This window comes from Pelophylax lessonae (genome assembly GCF_965119305.1).
Source record: "Pelophylax lessonae genome assembly, chromosome: 12".
NCBI classification, from domain to species: domain Eukaryota; kingdom Metazoa; phylum Chordata; class Amphibia; order Anura; family Ranidae; genus Pelophylax; species Pelophylax lessonae.
This window is the reverse complement of record NC_138779.1, coordinates 172,669,973-172,688,434: the sequence shown is the minus strand read 5'-3', so window position 1 is coordinate 172,688,434 and position 18,462 is coordinate 172,669,973. Positions and strand designations below refer to the sequence as shown.

At 44.6% G+C, this 18,462-nt stretch overlaps 1 protein-coding gene across 2 annotated transcripts in view; it reads left to right on the top strand.

Moving 5' to 3' along the window:
- Positions 1–14,476, top strand: part of NR1H2 (nuclear receptor subfamily 1 group H member 2) — a 199,454-nt gene extending 184,978 nt beyond the window's left edge. For both annotated transcript variants that reach the window (XM_082274383.1, XM_082274384.1), the window contains exons 9-10: positions 522–730; positions 13,374–14,476. In XM_082274383.1, the coding sequence (XP_082130509.1) occupies positions 522–730; positions 13,374–13,520 (356 nt within the window). In that variant the 3' untranslated portion in view covers positions 13,521–14,476. The remainder of the gene's footprint in view (positions 1–521; positions 731–13,373) is intronic.
- Positions 14,477–18,462: the final 3,986 nt, after the last annotated feature.

Here is an 18,462-nt window from a genome sequence, read left to right as displayed (position 1 = left end):
CCACTGTGGATGAGTGAGCACGGGGGCAATGTTGGACAGCAGCGTTGTCAGTCTGGGGGGAGTGGGGTAGTGTTAGAAATACTAGCAGATTTAAATCCAATAAATTGAAACTCCTGCTAATACTTCATAAGTAGTTGCAGCAAACATTATTTTCTTTTGGGATAAAGATTTTACATAATTAACTAGAAACTGATCATTGTAAGCACCCCTGTCAGTAGTAAATGGTGTGTCTCATCTCTGTAACTGGTATAATCTGCTGGACAGACTGTTTTGTTAAAAACAACAGACTCACTGGCTGGATCATCAGGTAAAAATAGAAAAAATAAGCCTAAAAAAGAAACTGAATGCAGCCATCACATCTAAGAAATGGTAAGGTGCAATACAATAAATGTTTGCTTTTGGGTTTAATACTGCTTTAAGACAAATGGTTTTAGACTATAGGTCTGCTTTAAGTGAGTGCAGTTAAGATGCTATGTAAACTGATCTTTTAAATACTGTAACATTGTTTCTTCTATATTCAGGACTACAGGTGGAGTTTATAAACCCCATTTTTGAATTCTCACGTGGAATGAGGCAGATGCAGTTGGATGATGCAGAGTATGCTCTGCTTATAGCAATCAACATTTTTTCTGCTGACAGACCAAATGTGCAGAATCATCAGCTTGTAGAGAATCTCCAGTTACCATATGTGGAAGCTCTGCACTCCTACACTCGTATCAAGAGACCCCAGGTATATGAGAATTGTTGCCCCTACATATGGATCACTGCACTGCCATTATATACTGCTTTCAGAACAGGAACTCCATTAAATGCTGCTCATTGCCCTGCCACTGCATATTGTTTACTCTCTACATGCAGCTCATGGCCTTCTCTGGATTGCCCCTAGGTACTGTGCATTGCCCTTCATGCTTTTGACCAGTAGTCTACAAACTTCCTAAACTAAGGGCCAATTTACTGTCCTGCAGACTTTAGGGGACCAGCCTGTGGCCTTGGGAGTAGCCTTTGCGACTTTCAGCTTGTAGTTCTCAATAAACTACCACAGGCCTCTTGAGCGCTGTGGTAGTTCATTGATGCTTCCTGTTAATGTGTAACTGCTTGGCCGTACGATGTACGGCCAAACAGCTTACGCACAGAACCTGCAAGAGCCCTGCATAGCACTTACGATCTGCTGTTTCCAGGCTCCCCATTTAAAAAAATTATAAATGCACAAATGCACATTTCTCTACCGTAGACAGACGCAGCTCCAGATAATTCTTGACCATTGTATGCTGCCCCCTACCGGAGTAGAACACTAGGCAGGAAAAAGCTTTACCATGCCTATGGGGCCATCCCTGCAGGCATACACCCACACACTCTGCTGTAAGCCTCAGTTTGTTTCTGCCTAGTTTAGGAGTAGGACCTAGTTCCTGGCTGGGACCTTGGTCTTCGCTTTTTTGGGAACCTTTTTTTTTTTTTTTGTGAGACTTTATTTTTTTCTAGTTAGATGTTCCTGAGAGAATTACAAGCAACTGCCAACTGGCCAGCGAGCATGCGAAGATTATAGTCCAGCACTAGGCCTCGCCACGGCAGAGCCCCAATGGACAGGGGCTGGCCCGCGAGTGAAACACCTCGCCGAGACGCATGCAACCTGGGGGGCCCTGAGTCGCAGCGTACCTCTTGGCTGTCAGCACCCCCACCCCGGGTGGAGAGGTAGTCTGTCTGGAACAGTGCCTGCCTGATGGCATTGGTATGGTGAGTAAGTGTCCCCCCACTTCTCTGGCGGTCTCGGGGTGGACGCAGGCTCCTCCCTGGAAACGGCAGACCCTCGGGTATCCCTCATTCCCCTGGCCTCTCGTTACTACCAGGCCCCCCCCCCCACAAGCAGGTTCCTACCTCGAGGGGGGGATATATTTTGGCCGCTGCAGGGGTTCTGCGGGGAGGGGGAAGATTTGGGGGAGGTTGTCCTGGTGGGGGCTCCTTCTGGGGACCCCCCTGATGCCACTATTGTTTAATCCCCAAGGGGGGTATGGGAGCGTGGGGGCCGCCATTTTGCTCTGTTTCATTGTGAGAAAAATCTTCCTATTGAAATGCATGGGCGGCCATGTTTTGATGGGTCCCCCTGGGAATGCATGGGGCGGCCATTTTCTTGGAGTCCACGTGGTGGACAGGAGGGAGCTTCTAGGGTGATTTGCATATGACCCAGGTATTTTCTGTTCTGTGTTCAGATCGTTTTTTCTCTTTGCGCAGACCATTTTCTTCTCTTCTCATATCCTTTTGGTGGTATGTTACTGGGGTCCCTGTAGGTATTTATCACTCACCCTGTTGCAGGCTGTGCTGGGCTGGGACTTTTAGTGCCGCTGGTGCAGCGGTGTGGATCACGATTGCAGGCTCTTAAAGCGATACTGCACATTTTTTGTATTTAGTGAAAATGGAGTCCCAGGACAAAATCTCATCCACAGACCCTCTCAGTGCAGTTGCGGAACCCTCCGGGTTGCAGCCCTTGTCTGCTTTTACAGCAGTTTTAGAAAGCCTGGTGTCAAAAGTGGATTTCGTTTAAAAAAAAAAATGCCACTAGCAGAAAGCGCCCTATGCTCTGATATCCTCAGATTCTGAGGGAGGTATGGCCGCTGCGGTGTATCCTCATTAGCAGCCGCGCGGGAAAACGCGCTGGTGGAGGCACTTATAGTGTCTGTGCTGGAAACTTGAAATATGGCAGATGTTTCTACAGCATCAGGGACGCAGGTGTCTTTTGGCATCCGCAAATCTCAGAAGTCGGGCAAGGTTTTTCCCTGTCCGGAACTTTTTGACAACATTGTCAATATACAGTGGGGGCATATCAAATCAATGTTAGCGGTGCCTAAGCGTTTTAAAAGACGCTACCCCTTTGCGGATGTGGTATGCGCTTGGTGGACAGTACCACCTAAAGTGGACCACCTGTTTTCTAGACTAAACAAGTCTACTGTGGTTCCAGTGGAGGAATCCCCGGTATTTACAGACCCCGCGGATAGACGGATTGAGTCTCTATCCCGCTATTTACATGTGATAGCCGGTTCCTTACTTAAACCGCTCTTTGTGATCACTCTGGTGTCACAGACTATTACAGAATGAGCTAAGTTGCTGAAAAGCGGCTTGGAAACATAGCAGCTTGCATCGGGCCCGATAGAGCTTATGGATCAGATGGCCCAAGCCCTTCTGTATATATGCGATGCGTCGCTGGATGCGACTCCACAGGTAGCCAGAGTGTATGCGGTGGGGATCGCCATTAGAAGCATGGTGTGGTTAAAAAGCTGGTCTGCTGGCCAGGCTTCCAAAAAGGCTCTTGCTGACCTTCCCTTTACGGGGGGGACAGGTTGTTTGGTTCATCCCTGGATGAGCTGATCAAAGGCCTTATGGGTGTGAAGAGTACTCTCCTACCCCAATCTTCTAAAGGTAAGGCTCGGCGTCAATGGCGGGGGCCTTCATTTACTGCTCACAGGCGGCTCTTTCGTGCCTCCGGGTCGCAGGAGAAAGGAGCTAAGCCATTCAGGTCTTCTGGGGGTTCCAATAAGACATGGTCGGGTTAGCCTAAGACAGGCCAATCCAGATCTGCAGACAAATCTTCTTCTGCATGAAGGGGCACTCTCACCTGTTTCTGGGGTGGGGGGGGACTTCTGCGCTTCTTTTCAGAACCATGGACTTTCCTTGATACAGGACAAATGGGTTCACAAACTGATTCGATTGGGTTACAAAATCTAATTCAGGTCCCGGGCAGAGGAAAGGTTTTTCTCGTCCAGTCTTTGCCTATCTCCCGATCAGTTAAAGGATCTACGAGAGACGGTGCAAGATCTGTTGTCGCAGGGTGTGATTGTACCAGTTCCCTCTCGGGAAAGGTTTCAGGGGCTTTATTCAAACCTGTTCACGGTCCCCAGGAAGGGCGGCAAAGTGCGTCCTATCCTGGATCTAAAAGCTCTGAACCGCTTCATGCGGGTACAGAAATTTAGAATGGAGTCCATTGGCAGGGTGGGGGCGTCCCTACATCAGGAAGACCTGTTGGCCTCTATCGATAGCAAAGACGCATATCTACACATCCCTTTTTACACTGGACACCAGTGCTTTCTTTGCTTCGCTGTGGAAGTAGAGCATTTTCAGTTTGTGGCATTACCCTTTGGTCTCGCCTCGGCTCCCAGGGTGTTCACCAAAGTGTTGGCTCCGATTTTGCCACTTTTATGTCAGAGGGGGATATAGCGGTCCTGGGGTTCCTGGATGATCTCCTGTTTCGAGCAGACTCTCGTTCAGCTCTGTTGGAGGATTTGGAAATCACTGTGAGAACTCTGCAAGAGTTCGACTGGACCATCAATTTTGCAAAGTCAGCCCTGGTACCATCCTCCAGACTGGTCTATTTGGGTCTGATTCTGGATTCCGCTTGGGCGAAGGTTCTTCTTCCCTTGGACAAGCTACAGAAGATGTAGGGGGGCGATTTGGCTGTTAATGTCAAGCAATCTGTCTTCTCTGCGGATTTGCATGAGGGTTCTAGGCCTGATGGTGTCAACCTTCAAGGCCGTTCCGTTTGCTCAGTTCCACACCAGACCATTGCAGAAGGAAATTCTGGTCAAGTGGAACAATGATCCAAAGTCATTGGATTCTATGGTTTGGTTGAGTCAAAACACAAAGACTGCTCTTCTATGGTGGCGCCAGGGCAAGTCTTTCCTACCATTGTATTGGACTGTGGTGACCACAGACACCAGCCTGTCCAGCTGGGGAGGAGTGCTGGGGAAGCTGTGTGCCCAGGGGTCTTGGACAGCGGAAGAGTCCAGACTTCCGATCAATGTTCTGGAACTCAGGGTAATAACACTTTGCCTTTGTCCCTGGACAAATCGTCTCTAGGTTTGTCCAGTCCGAGTTCAATCGGACAATGCCACGGCCGTAGCTTACATTAATCATCAAGGGGGCACCAAGAGTGTCCTGGCGGCCTGGGAGGTGGCCGAGATCTTAAAGGGGGCAGAGGATTTTGTTCCAGCTCTCTCGGTTGTGCACATCCCAGGTGTGGACAACTGGCAGGCAGAGTCGTCAGGTGTTGGATCAGGGAGAATGGTCTCTCCACCCAGAGGTGTTTTATCTCCTGTGTGCTGGATAGGGGACTCCCGATGTCGATCTGTTGGCCTCGTGGCTCAAGCAAGAAAGTCAAAAGGTTTGTAGCCAGATCTCGGAATCTGTTAGCTGACGCTGTAGCTGCCCTGATGGCTCCTTGGGGTCATTATCGGCTGATCTATGCGTTTCCACCGCTGAAACTTCTGCCGAAACATCTGCGCAAAATAGAGGTGGAGGGGATTCCAGTTATTCTGGTAGCTCCAGACTGGCCTCCCCGGTCTCGGTACGCAGACCTGGTAAGATTGGTCGCTGACACACTTTGGCAACTTCCTCTCAGGGAAGATCTGCTGTCTCAAGGACTGATTTTCCATCCTGCTTTACAGTCGCTGGCATTAAGAATGTGGCTGTTGAAAGCCAGATGTTGAAGGATAGGGGTCTTTCTGGTTCAGTGATTCCTACACTGTTGAAGGCTAGGAAGTCTACTTCCAGGAGGATTTATCATTGTACGTGGAAATCGTACATTTCATGGTGTGAATCTATAAAGGTGCACCCTCGTCTCTTTTTGATGGCTAGGATTTTGGCTTTTCTTCAAAGTGGTTTTAAATAAAGGTTGGCTTTGGCCACTATTAAGGGCCAAGTGTTGGCTTTAGGTGTGTTTTCTCAACGCCCGTGGCACTGATTCGCATTTTTTTCCAAGGGGTCCGTCATGTGGCCCCTCCAAGGTGATCCCCGTTACCTCTGTGGGATCTGAATCTGGTATTGTCTGTTCTTCAAAAGCCTCCTTTTGAGAACATTAGGGAGATTTCTCTGCTTACCTTATCTCAGAAGATAGCCTTTCTGGGGGCTATTACTAATGCTCGCAGAGTGTCTGAATTGCCGGCACTCTCCTGTAGTTCGCCCTATTTGGTTATCCAAATAAAGTGGTGCTTCGACCTAGTCGGTCGTTCCTTCCCAAGGTAGTTTCAGATTTCCATTTGAATGAAAACATTGTGCTGCCTTCTTTATGTCCTAAACCCAAGCATCCTAAGGAAATTGCGTTGCATTCTCTGGATGTGGTTCGGGCAATTAGAGTTTACCTGCTGGCTACTGAATCTTTCAGGAAATCAGATTCTCTCTTTATCCTTACGGAAAGACCTTGCAAAGGATGGCTGCGTCTGCTGCGACCATATCCAGATGGATCAGGCAGACGGTGGTACAGGCTTATTAACTGAAGGGTCAGGTTCCACCTTTCTCTTTGAAGGCACATTCTACTAGGGCGCTGACCGCTGAGTGCTTCTTGGGCTTTTCGCCATCAAGCTTCAGTGTTAAAAGTTGCAAGGCGGCAACTTGGTCGTCTGTGCATATGTTTACAAAATTATATAAAGTTGATGTGTTGGCATCCTCGGATGCTTCTTTTGGCCGCAAGGTTTTGCAGGCTGCTGTTTAAAAGAGACTTGTCTCTTTGAGGATGTATGTTTTCAAGTGAACTCCAGTTCCTGTTTGAGCTCCATTTTCACTGGTTGGCTAAAGTTTGTTACAGGACTGAGGCCTAGTGAAAGAAAATGTGGCAAGTCATCCTTAGTGCGTAAGATAACGAACTGTCCATCCTTCCGTGCTTGGGGAATCCCCACGTGTAGGTAACTCCTGCTTTGGTTAGTTCTTCAAGAAGGGGGCGCAATGCCCGACGTGGCATTAGCGTGCGTCTAGAGAGATCTTAAAAAAAGAAGAGACGTGCTCCATCAAAATCATAAAGGGCTTCTTCTGCATTTGCTGCATAATTCTGTGCATAATTCTCTCCTTACGGGTATATTTGTTTAATTTACAAATTATGTCTCTGGGGTTATCTGGATCTTGGGATGGAGGGCGATAGCCACATTCGGTTTACACCACTTCCCTTCCCCACCCATGTGTGCTGCAAATTCTGTGTGGACCTGCGCTAGTGTATAGATACTGGGGGACAATACACCGTTAACAAAACACCAGCATTGCTGCACACATAGGCCCCGGGGCTAGTGATATTTCATAATGCCCGGTCACCAAGCTCTATCCGGTCTACTGATGAAGAGGATACTCAAAATGGAGGTGCTAAAATTGTAGATTATCCAAAGGTGGAATCCGTTATTGGTAAATAGATTCTAGGTGAGTATAAAGGCAGACATGTCCATGAAGGTTGCAGTGGAATCGCCTCAATAGTAATAAGAAGCGAGCTGTCTTACCCCATCTGATTGATCCTCCTGTAATCAAAGCTGTTCGACTTACTGTCAAGCTGCTGGGGATCTTAGGGGTTTACCTCCACTCTAGCTTCCGTCCACTATATGTCCACTGTAAGTCGGATAAGCATCCCTATGTACAGCATGTTCGCTTGTGCTGGTTAGTCAGCCGCATGCAGCTGGAATTTCAAGGCTCCACTGAAGACAGTGCGTCGGTTGTTCTTCCGGGTACCCAGCTTGGGCAGTTCTCCAAGGGGCTTATTGGTCCAGAATTTCTGGTGACGTAACTGGGACGTCAACGCGTTTCGCTGCATCATGTGTAGCGTCGTCAGGATAGCATGCCCTTTTTCCTGTCTTTAATAGACAGTCTTGCTCGGGAGAGGGCCATCCTTGTTAGTTTCCTAAAGTGACATTGTTCTTATCCATAGCCATTTTTCAAAAGTGTCCATCTTTAACACAGAGGTCGACCACCTATCCTCCCGATCACCCCCCTCTTTTTGAAATAAATTTAGAATAAAACAAATAAACCTTTTGCCCTTGACCATAACTTTCATTCATTATGACGTAGTGAAACGCGTTGACGTCACATTTACGTCACCAGATAGAGCTTGGTGACTGGTCATCATTGCATATCACTACCCCCGGGGCCTATGTGTGCAGCAATGCTGGTGTTTTGGTAAAGGTGCATTGACACCTAGTATCTATACACTAGCGGAGATCCGCATAAGTTATATCAATTTTTGTCTGGACGTAATCATTGGTGACATTATGAGTGGGGAAGGGATGTGATGTGAACCGAATGTGGCCATCATGAGTGCTTGACACTTTTACAATCTTTTTATTAATAAATATATGTTTTATACACAACCATGAAGTCTAGTGTCTGCTTAGTAACCGCTTGGTTATCCTTGGGGAAGCTGTACTTCCTCTTGGATTTAACCAATCCTATATATATATATATATATATATATAATATATATGCCTTGCGAAAGTATTCAGCCCCCTTGAACTTTGCGACCTTTTGCCACATTTCAGGCTTCAAACATAAAGATATAAAACTGTAATTTTTTTGTGAAGAATCAACAACAAGTGGGACACAATCATGAAGTGGAACGAAATTTATTGGATATTTCAAACTTTGTTAACAAATAAAAAAACTGAAAAATTGGGCGTGCAAAATTATTCAGCCCCTTAAGTTAATACTTTGTAGCGCTACCTTTTGCTGCGATTACAGCTGTAATTCACTTGGGGTATGTCTCTATCAGTTTTGCACATCGAGAGACTGACATTTTTGCCCATTCCTCCTTGCAAAACAGCTCGAGCTCAGTGAGGTTGGATGGAGAGCGTTTGTGAACAGCAGTTTTCAGTTCTTTCCACAGATTCTCGATAAGATTCAGGTGTGGACTTTGACTTGGCCATTCTAACACCTGGATATGTTTATTTGTGAACCATTCCATTGTAGATTTTGCTTTATGTTTTGGATCATTGTCTTGTTGGAAGACAAATCTCCGTCCCAGTCTCAGGTCTTTTGCAGACTCTATCAGGTTTTCTTCCAGAATGGTCCTGTATTTGGCTCCATCCATCTTCCCATCAATTTTAACCATCTTCCCTGTCCCTGCTGAAGAAAAGCAGGCCCCAAACCATGATGCTGCCACCACCATGTTTGACAGTGGGGATGGTGTGTTCAGGGTGATGAGCTGTGTTGCTTTTACGCCAAACATAACGTTTTGCATTGTTGCCAAAAAGTTCGATTTTGGTTTCATCTGAACAGAGCACCTTTTTCCACATGTTTGGTGTGTCTCCCAGGTGGCTTGTGGCAAACTTTAAACAGCACTTTTTATGGATATCTTTAAAAAATGGCTTTCTTCTTGCCACTCTTCCATAAAGGCCAGATTTGTGCAGTATACGACTGATTGTTGTCCTATGGACAGAGTCTCCCACCTCAGCTGTAGATCTCTGCAGTTCATCCAGAGTGATCATGGGCCTCTTGTCTGAATCTGTGATCAGTCTTCTCCTTGTATGAGCTGACAGTTTAGAGGGACGGCCAGGTCTTCGTAGATTTGCAATGGTCTGATACTCCTTCCATTTCAGTATTATCGCTTGCACAGTGCTCCTTGGGATGTTTAAAGCTTGGGAAATCTTTTTGTATCCAAATCCGGCTTTACACTTCTCCACAACAGTATCTCAGACCTGCCTGGTGTGTTCCTTGTTCTTCATGATGCTCTCTGCGCTTTAAACGGACCTCTGAGACTATCACAGTGCAGGTGCATTTATACAGAGTCTTGATTACACACAGGTGGATTCTATTTATCATCATTAGTCATTTAGGTCAACATTGGATCATTCAGAGATCCTCAATGAACTTCTGGAGTTTGCTGCACTGAAAGTAAAGGGGCTGAATAATTTTGCACGCCCAATTTTTCAGTTTTTTATTTGTTAACAAAGTTTGAAATATCCAATAATCTTTGTTCCACTTCATGATTGTGTCCCACTTGTTGTTGATTCTTCACAAAATATTACAGTTTTATATCTTTATGTTAGAAGCCTGAAATGTGGCAAAAGGTCGCAAAGTTCAAGGGGGCCGAATACTTTCGCAAGGCACTGTGTATGTATATATATATATATATATATATATATATATATAAAACCAACTCTGAATGTCCTGGAGTGGCCCAGACTTGAACCCAATTGAACGTCCCTGTAGAGATCTGAAAATGGCTGTGCACTGACGCTCCCCATCCAACCTGATGGAGCTTGAGAGGGTCCCTTCAAAGAATGGAAGAAACTGCCCAAAAATAGGTGTGCCAAGCATCATACTCAAAAAAAGAATGAGGCTGTAATTGGTGCCAAGGATGCTACAACAAAGTATTGCGCAAAGACTGTAAATACTTATGTACAAGTGAATTTTTTTTTTTTTTAAATAAATTTGCAAAGATTTAAAACAAACTTCTTTCGCATTGTTATTATGGCTTATTGTTTGTAGAACTTTGAGGAAAATAATGAATTTAATGAATTTTAAAATAAGGCTGTAACATAACAAATGTGGAAAAAGTGAAGCTCTGTGAATACTTTCCAGGTGCACTGTTCACCTTATTGGGTTTTCAAGTATTTTTTTAGGGGGGTCGATCCTTTTTCCAACCCAGTTATTCGGTTTTTGAATTTATTTTATTTTTTTCTGACATGTTGGTGTTCTATCTTTCACTTGAATGTTATAAGTTGCAGTGAGTAAATACAGCTGGATAAAACTAAAACTGTGCCTGACTTAATTTCAGGCCGCAAATCAACAAAATGTAATTATTATAGAGGGGGTGATTCTTTTCTATACCCACTGTATATTCTCTAAATGTCACATGGAAGTGAAAGTTCACATTAAGTGGCCTGGATTTTTATTTCATTGCTTTATTTAACCAGTTCAGGTCTTTGGGCGTACTATGTCCAAAGAGTGAACCTTAATTCACAAGCTGATGTCCAAAGCCCCCTTTGGTTCCTGGGCGGTCCCGCCCTCACTGGTGCTGAGGAACACAGCCTGCGGCTGGGGGAGAGAGATTGCAGTGAGACTGAGGCAAATCCATACCTCAATCTCTCATGCAAATCAGATGCACCCTTTCCTGGCTAACACAGCCAGAAGACCCATCTAACCAAGCCGATCTGTGCTTAGTTAGATGGTGTGAAGGGCAGGGGAGACATTAGGGTCTATTAGATCCCTAATGTCTCCATAAAGAGTACCTGCCACCTGCCCAATGCTATCAGATAGGGGTTTATTAACCCCTTGTGATAGCAATCAAGTAAAAATAAATATAAAAATAAAAGAAAAAAGTTAAATAAAATTTAAATATATAAAAAAATATAAATACATTTCTGAAAACCCCCCCAGCCCCTCACACCCGTGCAAACGCAAGCCCAGGATATGTACGTGCATGTAAAACGCGGTCGCAACATACGTGTAACATATTGCCGCAAACGTCAGTGTGAGAACAATATTTCTAGCACAAGAGCTCCTAGGTAACTCTAAACTGATGAGCTGTGAAGACTTTTAAAGCGACACCTATAGTGATTTTTGGGCACCATTGTTTTTGGCGAGATCATGGGCGCACACAATTTTAGGACACAGAATGTTTGCTATCTATGTACTCCATGCAACCTCACTTTTTATATTTTAACCAAAAATGGGTATTATATGGTGTGGTTTTGCACTGTAATTAATTAATTATATTTTTTTCTGAAAATTTGGGTTTAATAAATAGTTGCGCAAATATCATGTGAAACAAAAATTTGCAACTATCACCTTTTTATTCTTCAGGGGCTCTGCTTTCAGAAAATATATAATGTTCTGGGGGTTTAAATAATTTTATTAACTAAAAATTAAGATTTTTACATGTATGCGAAAAATAAAAAAAAACTGCTCTGGAGCCAAACTGGTTAAATAATACAAGTGTTGGGTTTCCTAACCCACAGTAGCAGCTCTAGACTTCCTCAGACCTAAGCTAGTAGATTTTCAGGAAAAAAACTTTTGTACAAAAATTGTCATCAGTACATTAGATCAGTGGTCCTCAACCCTGGCCTACAGGGCCCACTAACAGGCCAGATTTTCAAGATAACTGAAATACATCCCAGGTGATATCATTTGCTGCTCAGTGATTGCAGTACTCTAGTCTGCATCTCCCCAAGGTAATACCTAAAATCTGGCCTGTTAGTGGTCCCTGTAGGCCGGGGTTGAGAACCACTGCATTAGATGACAAGATGAATGTCTTTCAAAAGTACTTTGAAAAGTGTTTACTTTTAACATTCAATTTTGGAGTGAATGGACTTTCCCGAATGAAAACGAGTACACTTCTAGAAATTTGTTTGAAAAAAGGAAAAGCATTAACGTGTGGAGATCAGGAGCTCTGCTGCATTTCTGATAAACTTGGCCCTGTTTTCCGCAGTTTTAACCACTTAAGCCCCGGAAGATTTTACCCCCTTCCTGACCAGGGTTTTTTTTGCGATTTTTTTACTGCGTGAATTTAACGGACAATTGCGCGGTCGTGCGACGCTGTACCTAAACGAATTTCACGTCCTTTTTTTCCCACAGAGCTTTCTTTTGGTGGTATTTGATCACCTGTGCGATTTTTTGATCATGTGCTATAAACAAAAAAAGAGCTTAATTTTTGCAAAAATAACAATATTTTTCACTTTTTTTTATATGAAATTCCCCCCCCAAAAAATGTAAAAATCTAAATTTTTTAACATTTTCGGCCAAATTGTTTTATGCTACCTATGTTTGGTAAAAAAAAATCACAAAAAGCGTATTTTGATTGGTTTGCGCAAAAGTTATCGCGTTTACTAACAAAGGGAAAGATTTTTGTAATTTTTGGTGTTTTTTTTTTAACGAGTAATGGCGGCGATCTGCGATTTTTTTTTTTTTTTTTTTTTTTGCGGTACTGGGACATTGCAGCGGACAGATCGGACCCTTGACTGACATTTTTGACACTTTTGGGGGTACCAGTGACATTACTGCAGTAATCAGTGCTATATATATGCACTGTTACTGCAAAAATGACACTGGCAGGGAAGGGGTTAACTGTATTGGACAGGGAGGGGTTAAGTGTGTCCTAGGGGCGTGCTTCTAACTGTAGTGGGACATGGCTATTGGTGTAAAAACAAAGATCAACGGTTCTACATAGTAGAACCGTCTGATCTCCATTTTTACACAGGGGAGAATGACAGGCGACTTGTTTACATAAGCCGCTCTGCCTTTCTCCTGCTGTACCGACGATCGGCGACTGACCGGCGGACATCGGGTCCGCCGGTCACACGCCCGCACTCCTCCCTGAACGAGCTGAGGCGGGCGCGCGCCTCAGCGAGCGCGCGCTCGCCCGCTATTGGCTCCAATCCCAGTGACAGGCGAGCGACGTAGACCTACGTCACTCTGCCTGGCCGGGGCTCACTGCCGCAGTAAATATACTGTGCGCAGTCAGCAACCGGTTAATAAAATACTACAACATACACGGAAAAGTGCAGAAGTTGTCACTCTTTCCACTTCCCTAAAGATCATAAACCTGCTCCACACTCTAGTTTTTTATTTTATTTTTTATTTTTAAAGAGCAACATATAAACTGGAGTTCTTTCCCTTTCAATAGCCTGCTTTTTCTTTTACAGGATCACCTGATGTTTCCTCGTATGTTAATGAAGCTGGTCAGCCTGCGAACTTTAAGCAGTGTGCACTCAGAGCAGGTGTTTGCTCTGCGCCTACAGGACAAAAAACTGCCACCATTACTGTCTGAAATTTGGGATGTTCATGAGTAAAGGACACTGGCCAGAGTGGCTAGAGACACATTACTCCTTCATGCTCTCCTATATGTTCAGCACTGAATTGAGTTCCATATATAGACTGGACATCAGACACGTATCTGGAGATCTTGAGGGCCCTGCCTGGGCCACACGGGAGGATGAAGCAAAACCTAAAAAAAGGGTTTTCTTTCCCTGGATGTCACTACTCAGTCAAAGACATGGAGAAACTAACAACAATACTGCATAGTTGGCCTGCATTGGCCTCAGGGATAGATATCCCTTTTTTCCAGTTTAAATCATTTTTCTCAGAGACTGGTTAGTTTTAGGTGAACCTCCATTTGGTGGAGTTGAGCAGTGGTTTAGATGTGGGGTTAAAAATCCACCAACAATGACTTTTATAAAGTAGTCACCCCATGCCAGGCTGTAGACAACTCTAAGAAGCCTTTGGTTTAGAGTGCCAGTTATGCTTTAGATGTAAATGTACAGAGATGCTTTAGTTTCAGTCTTGTAAGGCAACGACTTGATGTCTCGCCCAACCCATTGTAGTATTTTCTAATGCAGGGAAATTTTGAGGGTAGTTGCCATGCTGCGAGGTTAGCTACCGCTCTGTTAAATCAGATATCACTATCCTCAGTTCTACAAGGCTTCCAGAACCAGGGCAAGAGTGGTATAATTCATTTTTGCTACTAAATGCAATAGCACATCTACTTCCATTCAACAGGGCTTCATTTTTTTCATAGCAAATCTTGCACTTGCTTAAACTTTTCCCGCTGTTAATGTTTATATGCACTTACAGATCTTTTCTCTGGCACTTACACTGTATGGTGGGCTCATGTCCCAGGATTGAGAATAACGTGTATATTATATTCTATAAGTTAAAAAGAAATGTCAGCTTCTGTAATGTTAACATGCTTTAGCTTACAGAAGCTTTGTTGAAATCAATTAATTAAAATTTTATTCTATTTCTCTTATGTTAAATATCACCTGTAGTTTTGGATGGGGTGTTCTATAAGGGAAACACTGTCTTTGTCTCCTGGCTTTGAAGGCATTAGGTTGTTTTGGAAGGGTATACTTATTTTTAACCACTTTACCACCGGAGGATTTTGCTGTCTTCCGTCCAGGCCACTTTTTGCGATTCGGCGCTGTGCGACTTCAACTGACAATTGCGCGGTCGTGCGATGCTGTACTCAAACAAAATTTACGTCCTTTTTTTCCCACAAACAGAGCTTTCTTTTGGTGGTATTTGACCACCTGTGCGATTTTTACTTTTTGCGCTATAAACAAAAAAAGCGCGTTTATTTTGAAAAAATAACAATATTTTTAACATTTTTTTATATGAAATTCCCCCCAAAAAAGATGTAAAAACCAATTTTTTAAAAAATTTTTGGCCAATTTGTTTTATACTACATATGTTTGGTAAAAAAAAATCGCAATAAGCGTATTTTGATTGGTTTGCGCAAAAGTTATTGCGTTTACTAACAAAGGGAAAGATTTCTGTCATTTTTGTTTTTTTTTTTAACGCGTAATGGCGGCGATCTGCGATTTTTTTTTTGTGGGACTGCGACATTGCGGCGGACAGATCGGACCCTTGACTGACATTTTTGACACTTTTGGGGGTACCAGTGACATTACTGCAGTAATCAGTGCTATATATGCACTGTTACTGTAAAAATGACACTGGCAGGGAAGGGGTTAATTTTATTGGAGAGGGAGGGGTTAATGTATGCCTGGTGCTTACTGACGTGTAGGGGGGGAGGTGACTGAGTGAGTCATGGACAGATCGGATGTCCAGCTATGCTGAACAGTCCGATCTGTCACTCCCTGTCACTATGGAGATCCGCCCGCTGTGTTTACACACAGCGGGCAGATCTCCAGACTCGATCCCCGACGATCGGGTAAGAGCAGCGGCGATCGCCGCTGCTCCTCCCCTGGCCCGACTCCCGCTGTGAATGAAAACAGCGGGAGCGAGCCTCCGGCGGCGCAAGCGCCGCCCAGAAGGGGGAGTGTCTGACGACGTAGTACTACGTCGTCAGACGATAACGAGCCACTCTGCCGCAGTAATATTACTGTGAGCAGACGTAAAGTGGTTAAAGGTTGGGCTTATTTCGTCTATAAGGCAGGATTAAAGTATAACTGCTCTTTTCAAGATGATGCATATCTAATTCTCCATGCACCCTATGGCAAATAACCAGTGTGATGGAGTTTCCTTTTCTGAAGATAAGATAAATTCTGCTTTTAGCAGAATGGCCCAACTATGTATTTGCATTAATCTTTTGCTAAGAAAGTGCTGTTTCAAGTCACAATAAGGCCTCATGCACACTCAACGTTTTTACAGCTGCTGTTTTTGACGTTTTTGTGGGAGTATAGTTTTGTTATAAAAAAAAAGCTAAAAATGGCTGAAAAACGTTACTGCAAAAAAGCTGAAAAACTCCTACAGCTACAGCTTTCTACTGACGTTTTGATAATGTCCAGTGTGCATGAGGCCTTAGGGCTTACCTTTTAAAGACAAGCAAACTGCTCTTCAATGAATTATATAAGCAATCTATATTCCTGGAACAGATTTACCAAAGAACCAGGAGGAGGTAGGCAAGACTTCCCTTCAGGAACGGTAACACGTTATATTGGCATTTCTTCAGAACCTGCATGGAAAAGTACAAATATATATTTTTAAAGAAATTATTCTTTAACCATAGCTCTAGAGTTTCTCTTTAATATTTTTCAAAATCATTTTAATGTAAGATTCTGGCCATTTGCATAGATCATGCTGCTCTATCTCATGTGGTGCCTCTGATCAAAAAAAAAATAAGTTGAGGTGTTTCAGTAAGACCCCATTCAGACTAGCGCGATTTGTCAGGCGACTTGTCAGCCTGACAAGTCGCGGTCGGTCGCTCGCCATTGAGTAGTACAGGACCCGTTCTAATAGGAGCGACACAAGTCGCTCCGACTTAGAAAAAGGGTCCTGTACTACTTTGGGGCGACCTGGGAGCGACTTGCATAGACTTCCATTATGTGAAGTCCCTGCAAGTCGTGCCGAAGTCGCACCGCGACTTCACAGGTCGCCCCTCGAAGTCGGATCGCCTCAGTGTGAACCGGCTCTAAGAGTCAGTTGTGCACAGTGATAACAGGCTGTGTTATTATAGAGAAGGAGAATTGGAAAAAAAAAAGTCTGCTGTTCAAAAGGCTAAAGGTTGACACCCTGCTGGAAATAATATTATTTCTCTTCGCAAAAAAGGCAAGTGTGGAATTCTGTCAAGGTAAGAAAAAAGGAGAAAATTAAAAGAAAATAATATATTGGTGGAGTGGTTTACTTATGCTGTATTTATCACAGAAAATAACTTGCAGTCATGGTCAAAAATATTGGCACCCCTGCGTGTTTGTCAGATAATACACCACCCCTGAAATGTGTTGCAAATGTTTAGGCATTCTCATGTTTACTTATTTTGTTTATATTGGTATGACACAAATGTTGAGAAACAAAAAGCCAAATCTGAAACATTCCACACAAAACTCAAAAAATGGACTGGACAAAATTATTGGCACCTTAAGGCCTCATGCACACTGGACGTTTTTGGAGCTGCTGCTAGCAGCGTTAGACGTTTTTTTTTTTTTTTTTGCAGCTGCAGAACGCCCATCCATGTTATTCTATGGCCTCATGCACACATAGAGCTTTTAGGACCTCCAAGTGGCATAGGCGTTTTACAGCTCCAAAAAAAACCCCAGGAACTGTGCGTTCTGGAGCTGCAGCCTCAAGCTGTAAAAACGTCTGACGCTGCTAAGGCTGAATAACGTTGCTTAACGTGCGTTAAGCCACGTTATACGTTTTTTTTCTTCCATTCCAAACCAATGGTTCCCTATGGGAGCCTATTGATTTGAATGGAAGGCGCATCGCAACTCGGATCAGGATGATCCGACTTGCGGTGCGACTTGTGCTGTGAGAATCTTGAGGGGGAACTCCACGCCAAAATGGGGAAAAAAAACGTGGGCCCCCCCCAAAAATCCATACCAAACCCTTATCCGAGCATGCAGCCCAGGAAAGGGGAGGGGATGAGCGAATGGCCCCACCCCCCCCCTGGACCATACCAGGCCACACGCCCTCAACATGGGGGGTGTGGGTGCTTTGGGGCAGGGGGGGGCTCTGCACCCCTCCACCCCAAAGCACCTTGCCCCCATGTTGATGAGGACAAGGGCCTCATCCCCACAACCCTGGCCGGTGGTTGTGGGGATCTGCGGGCAGGGGGCTCATCGGAATCTGGAAGCCCCCTTTAACAAGGGGGCCCCCCAGATCCCGGACCCCTATGTGAATGGGTATGGGGTACATTGTACCCCTACCCATTCACCCCATAAAAGGCAGTGTATGTAAATAATGACAGGAGACGTTTTGAAAAGTTTATTAAAAGTCTTCATCCGGTCTTCTCCGCTCTGGTCTTCTCCTCCCTGATCTTCTGGTCTGCCCTCCGCTCTTCTGCCCTCCACTCTTCTGCTCTTCTGCCCTCCGCTCTTTTGCCTCCTCTGGTCTTCTTCTTCCTTTGGTCCTCCTCCGACGCTGTCCCGGTGATTATGCCGGTCTCCGGTCTCTGCAGCTTATTATATAGCAATTAGGGGCGTGGCCTCCCGGTGACGTCACAGAGAGGCCCCGCCCCTTATGTCACATCATTGGTGACATAAGGGGGCGGGCCTCTCGGTGACAGCGTCGGAGGAGGACCGAAGGAAGAAGAACACCAGGTTGTTACTAGCCCGTTTTTTTGCGTTACCTTCTCAATTGGTTGCGTTGCTTTCCCACCCCTCATACCTGCACTGTTTTGGGATGTCCCATTAGTGAAGGCTAATACCATCGGGTGGTGACTGTCAGAGGACAGAAGAGAAAATAGAATTTTTGTAAGAACTTACCGTAAAATTCTTTTCTCTGAGTCCTCTGACAGTCGCCGCCCCCACCCCTCTGGTTTTTGGATCTGGGGGT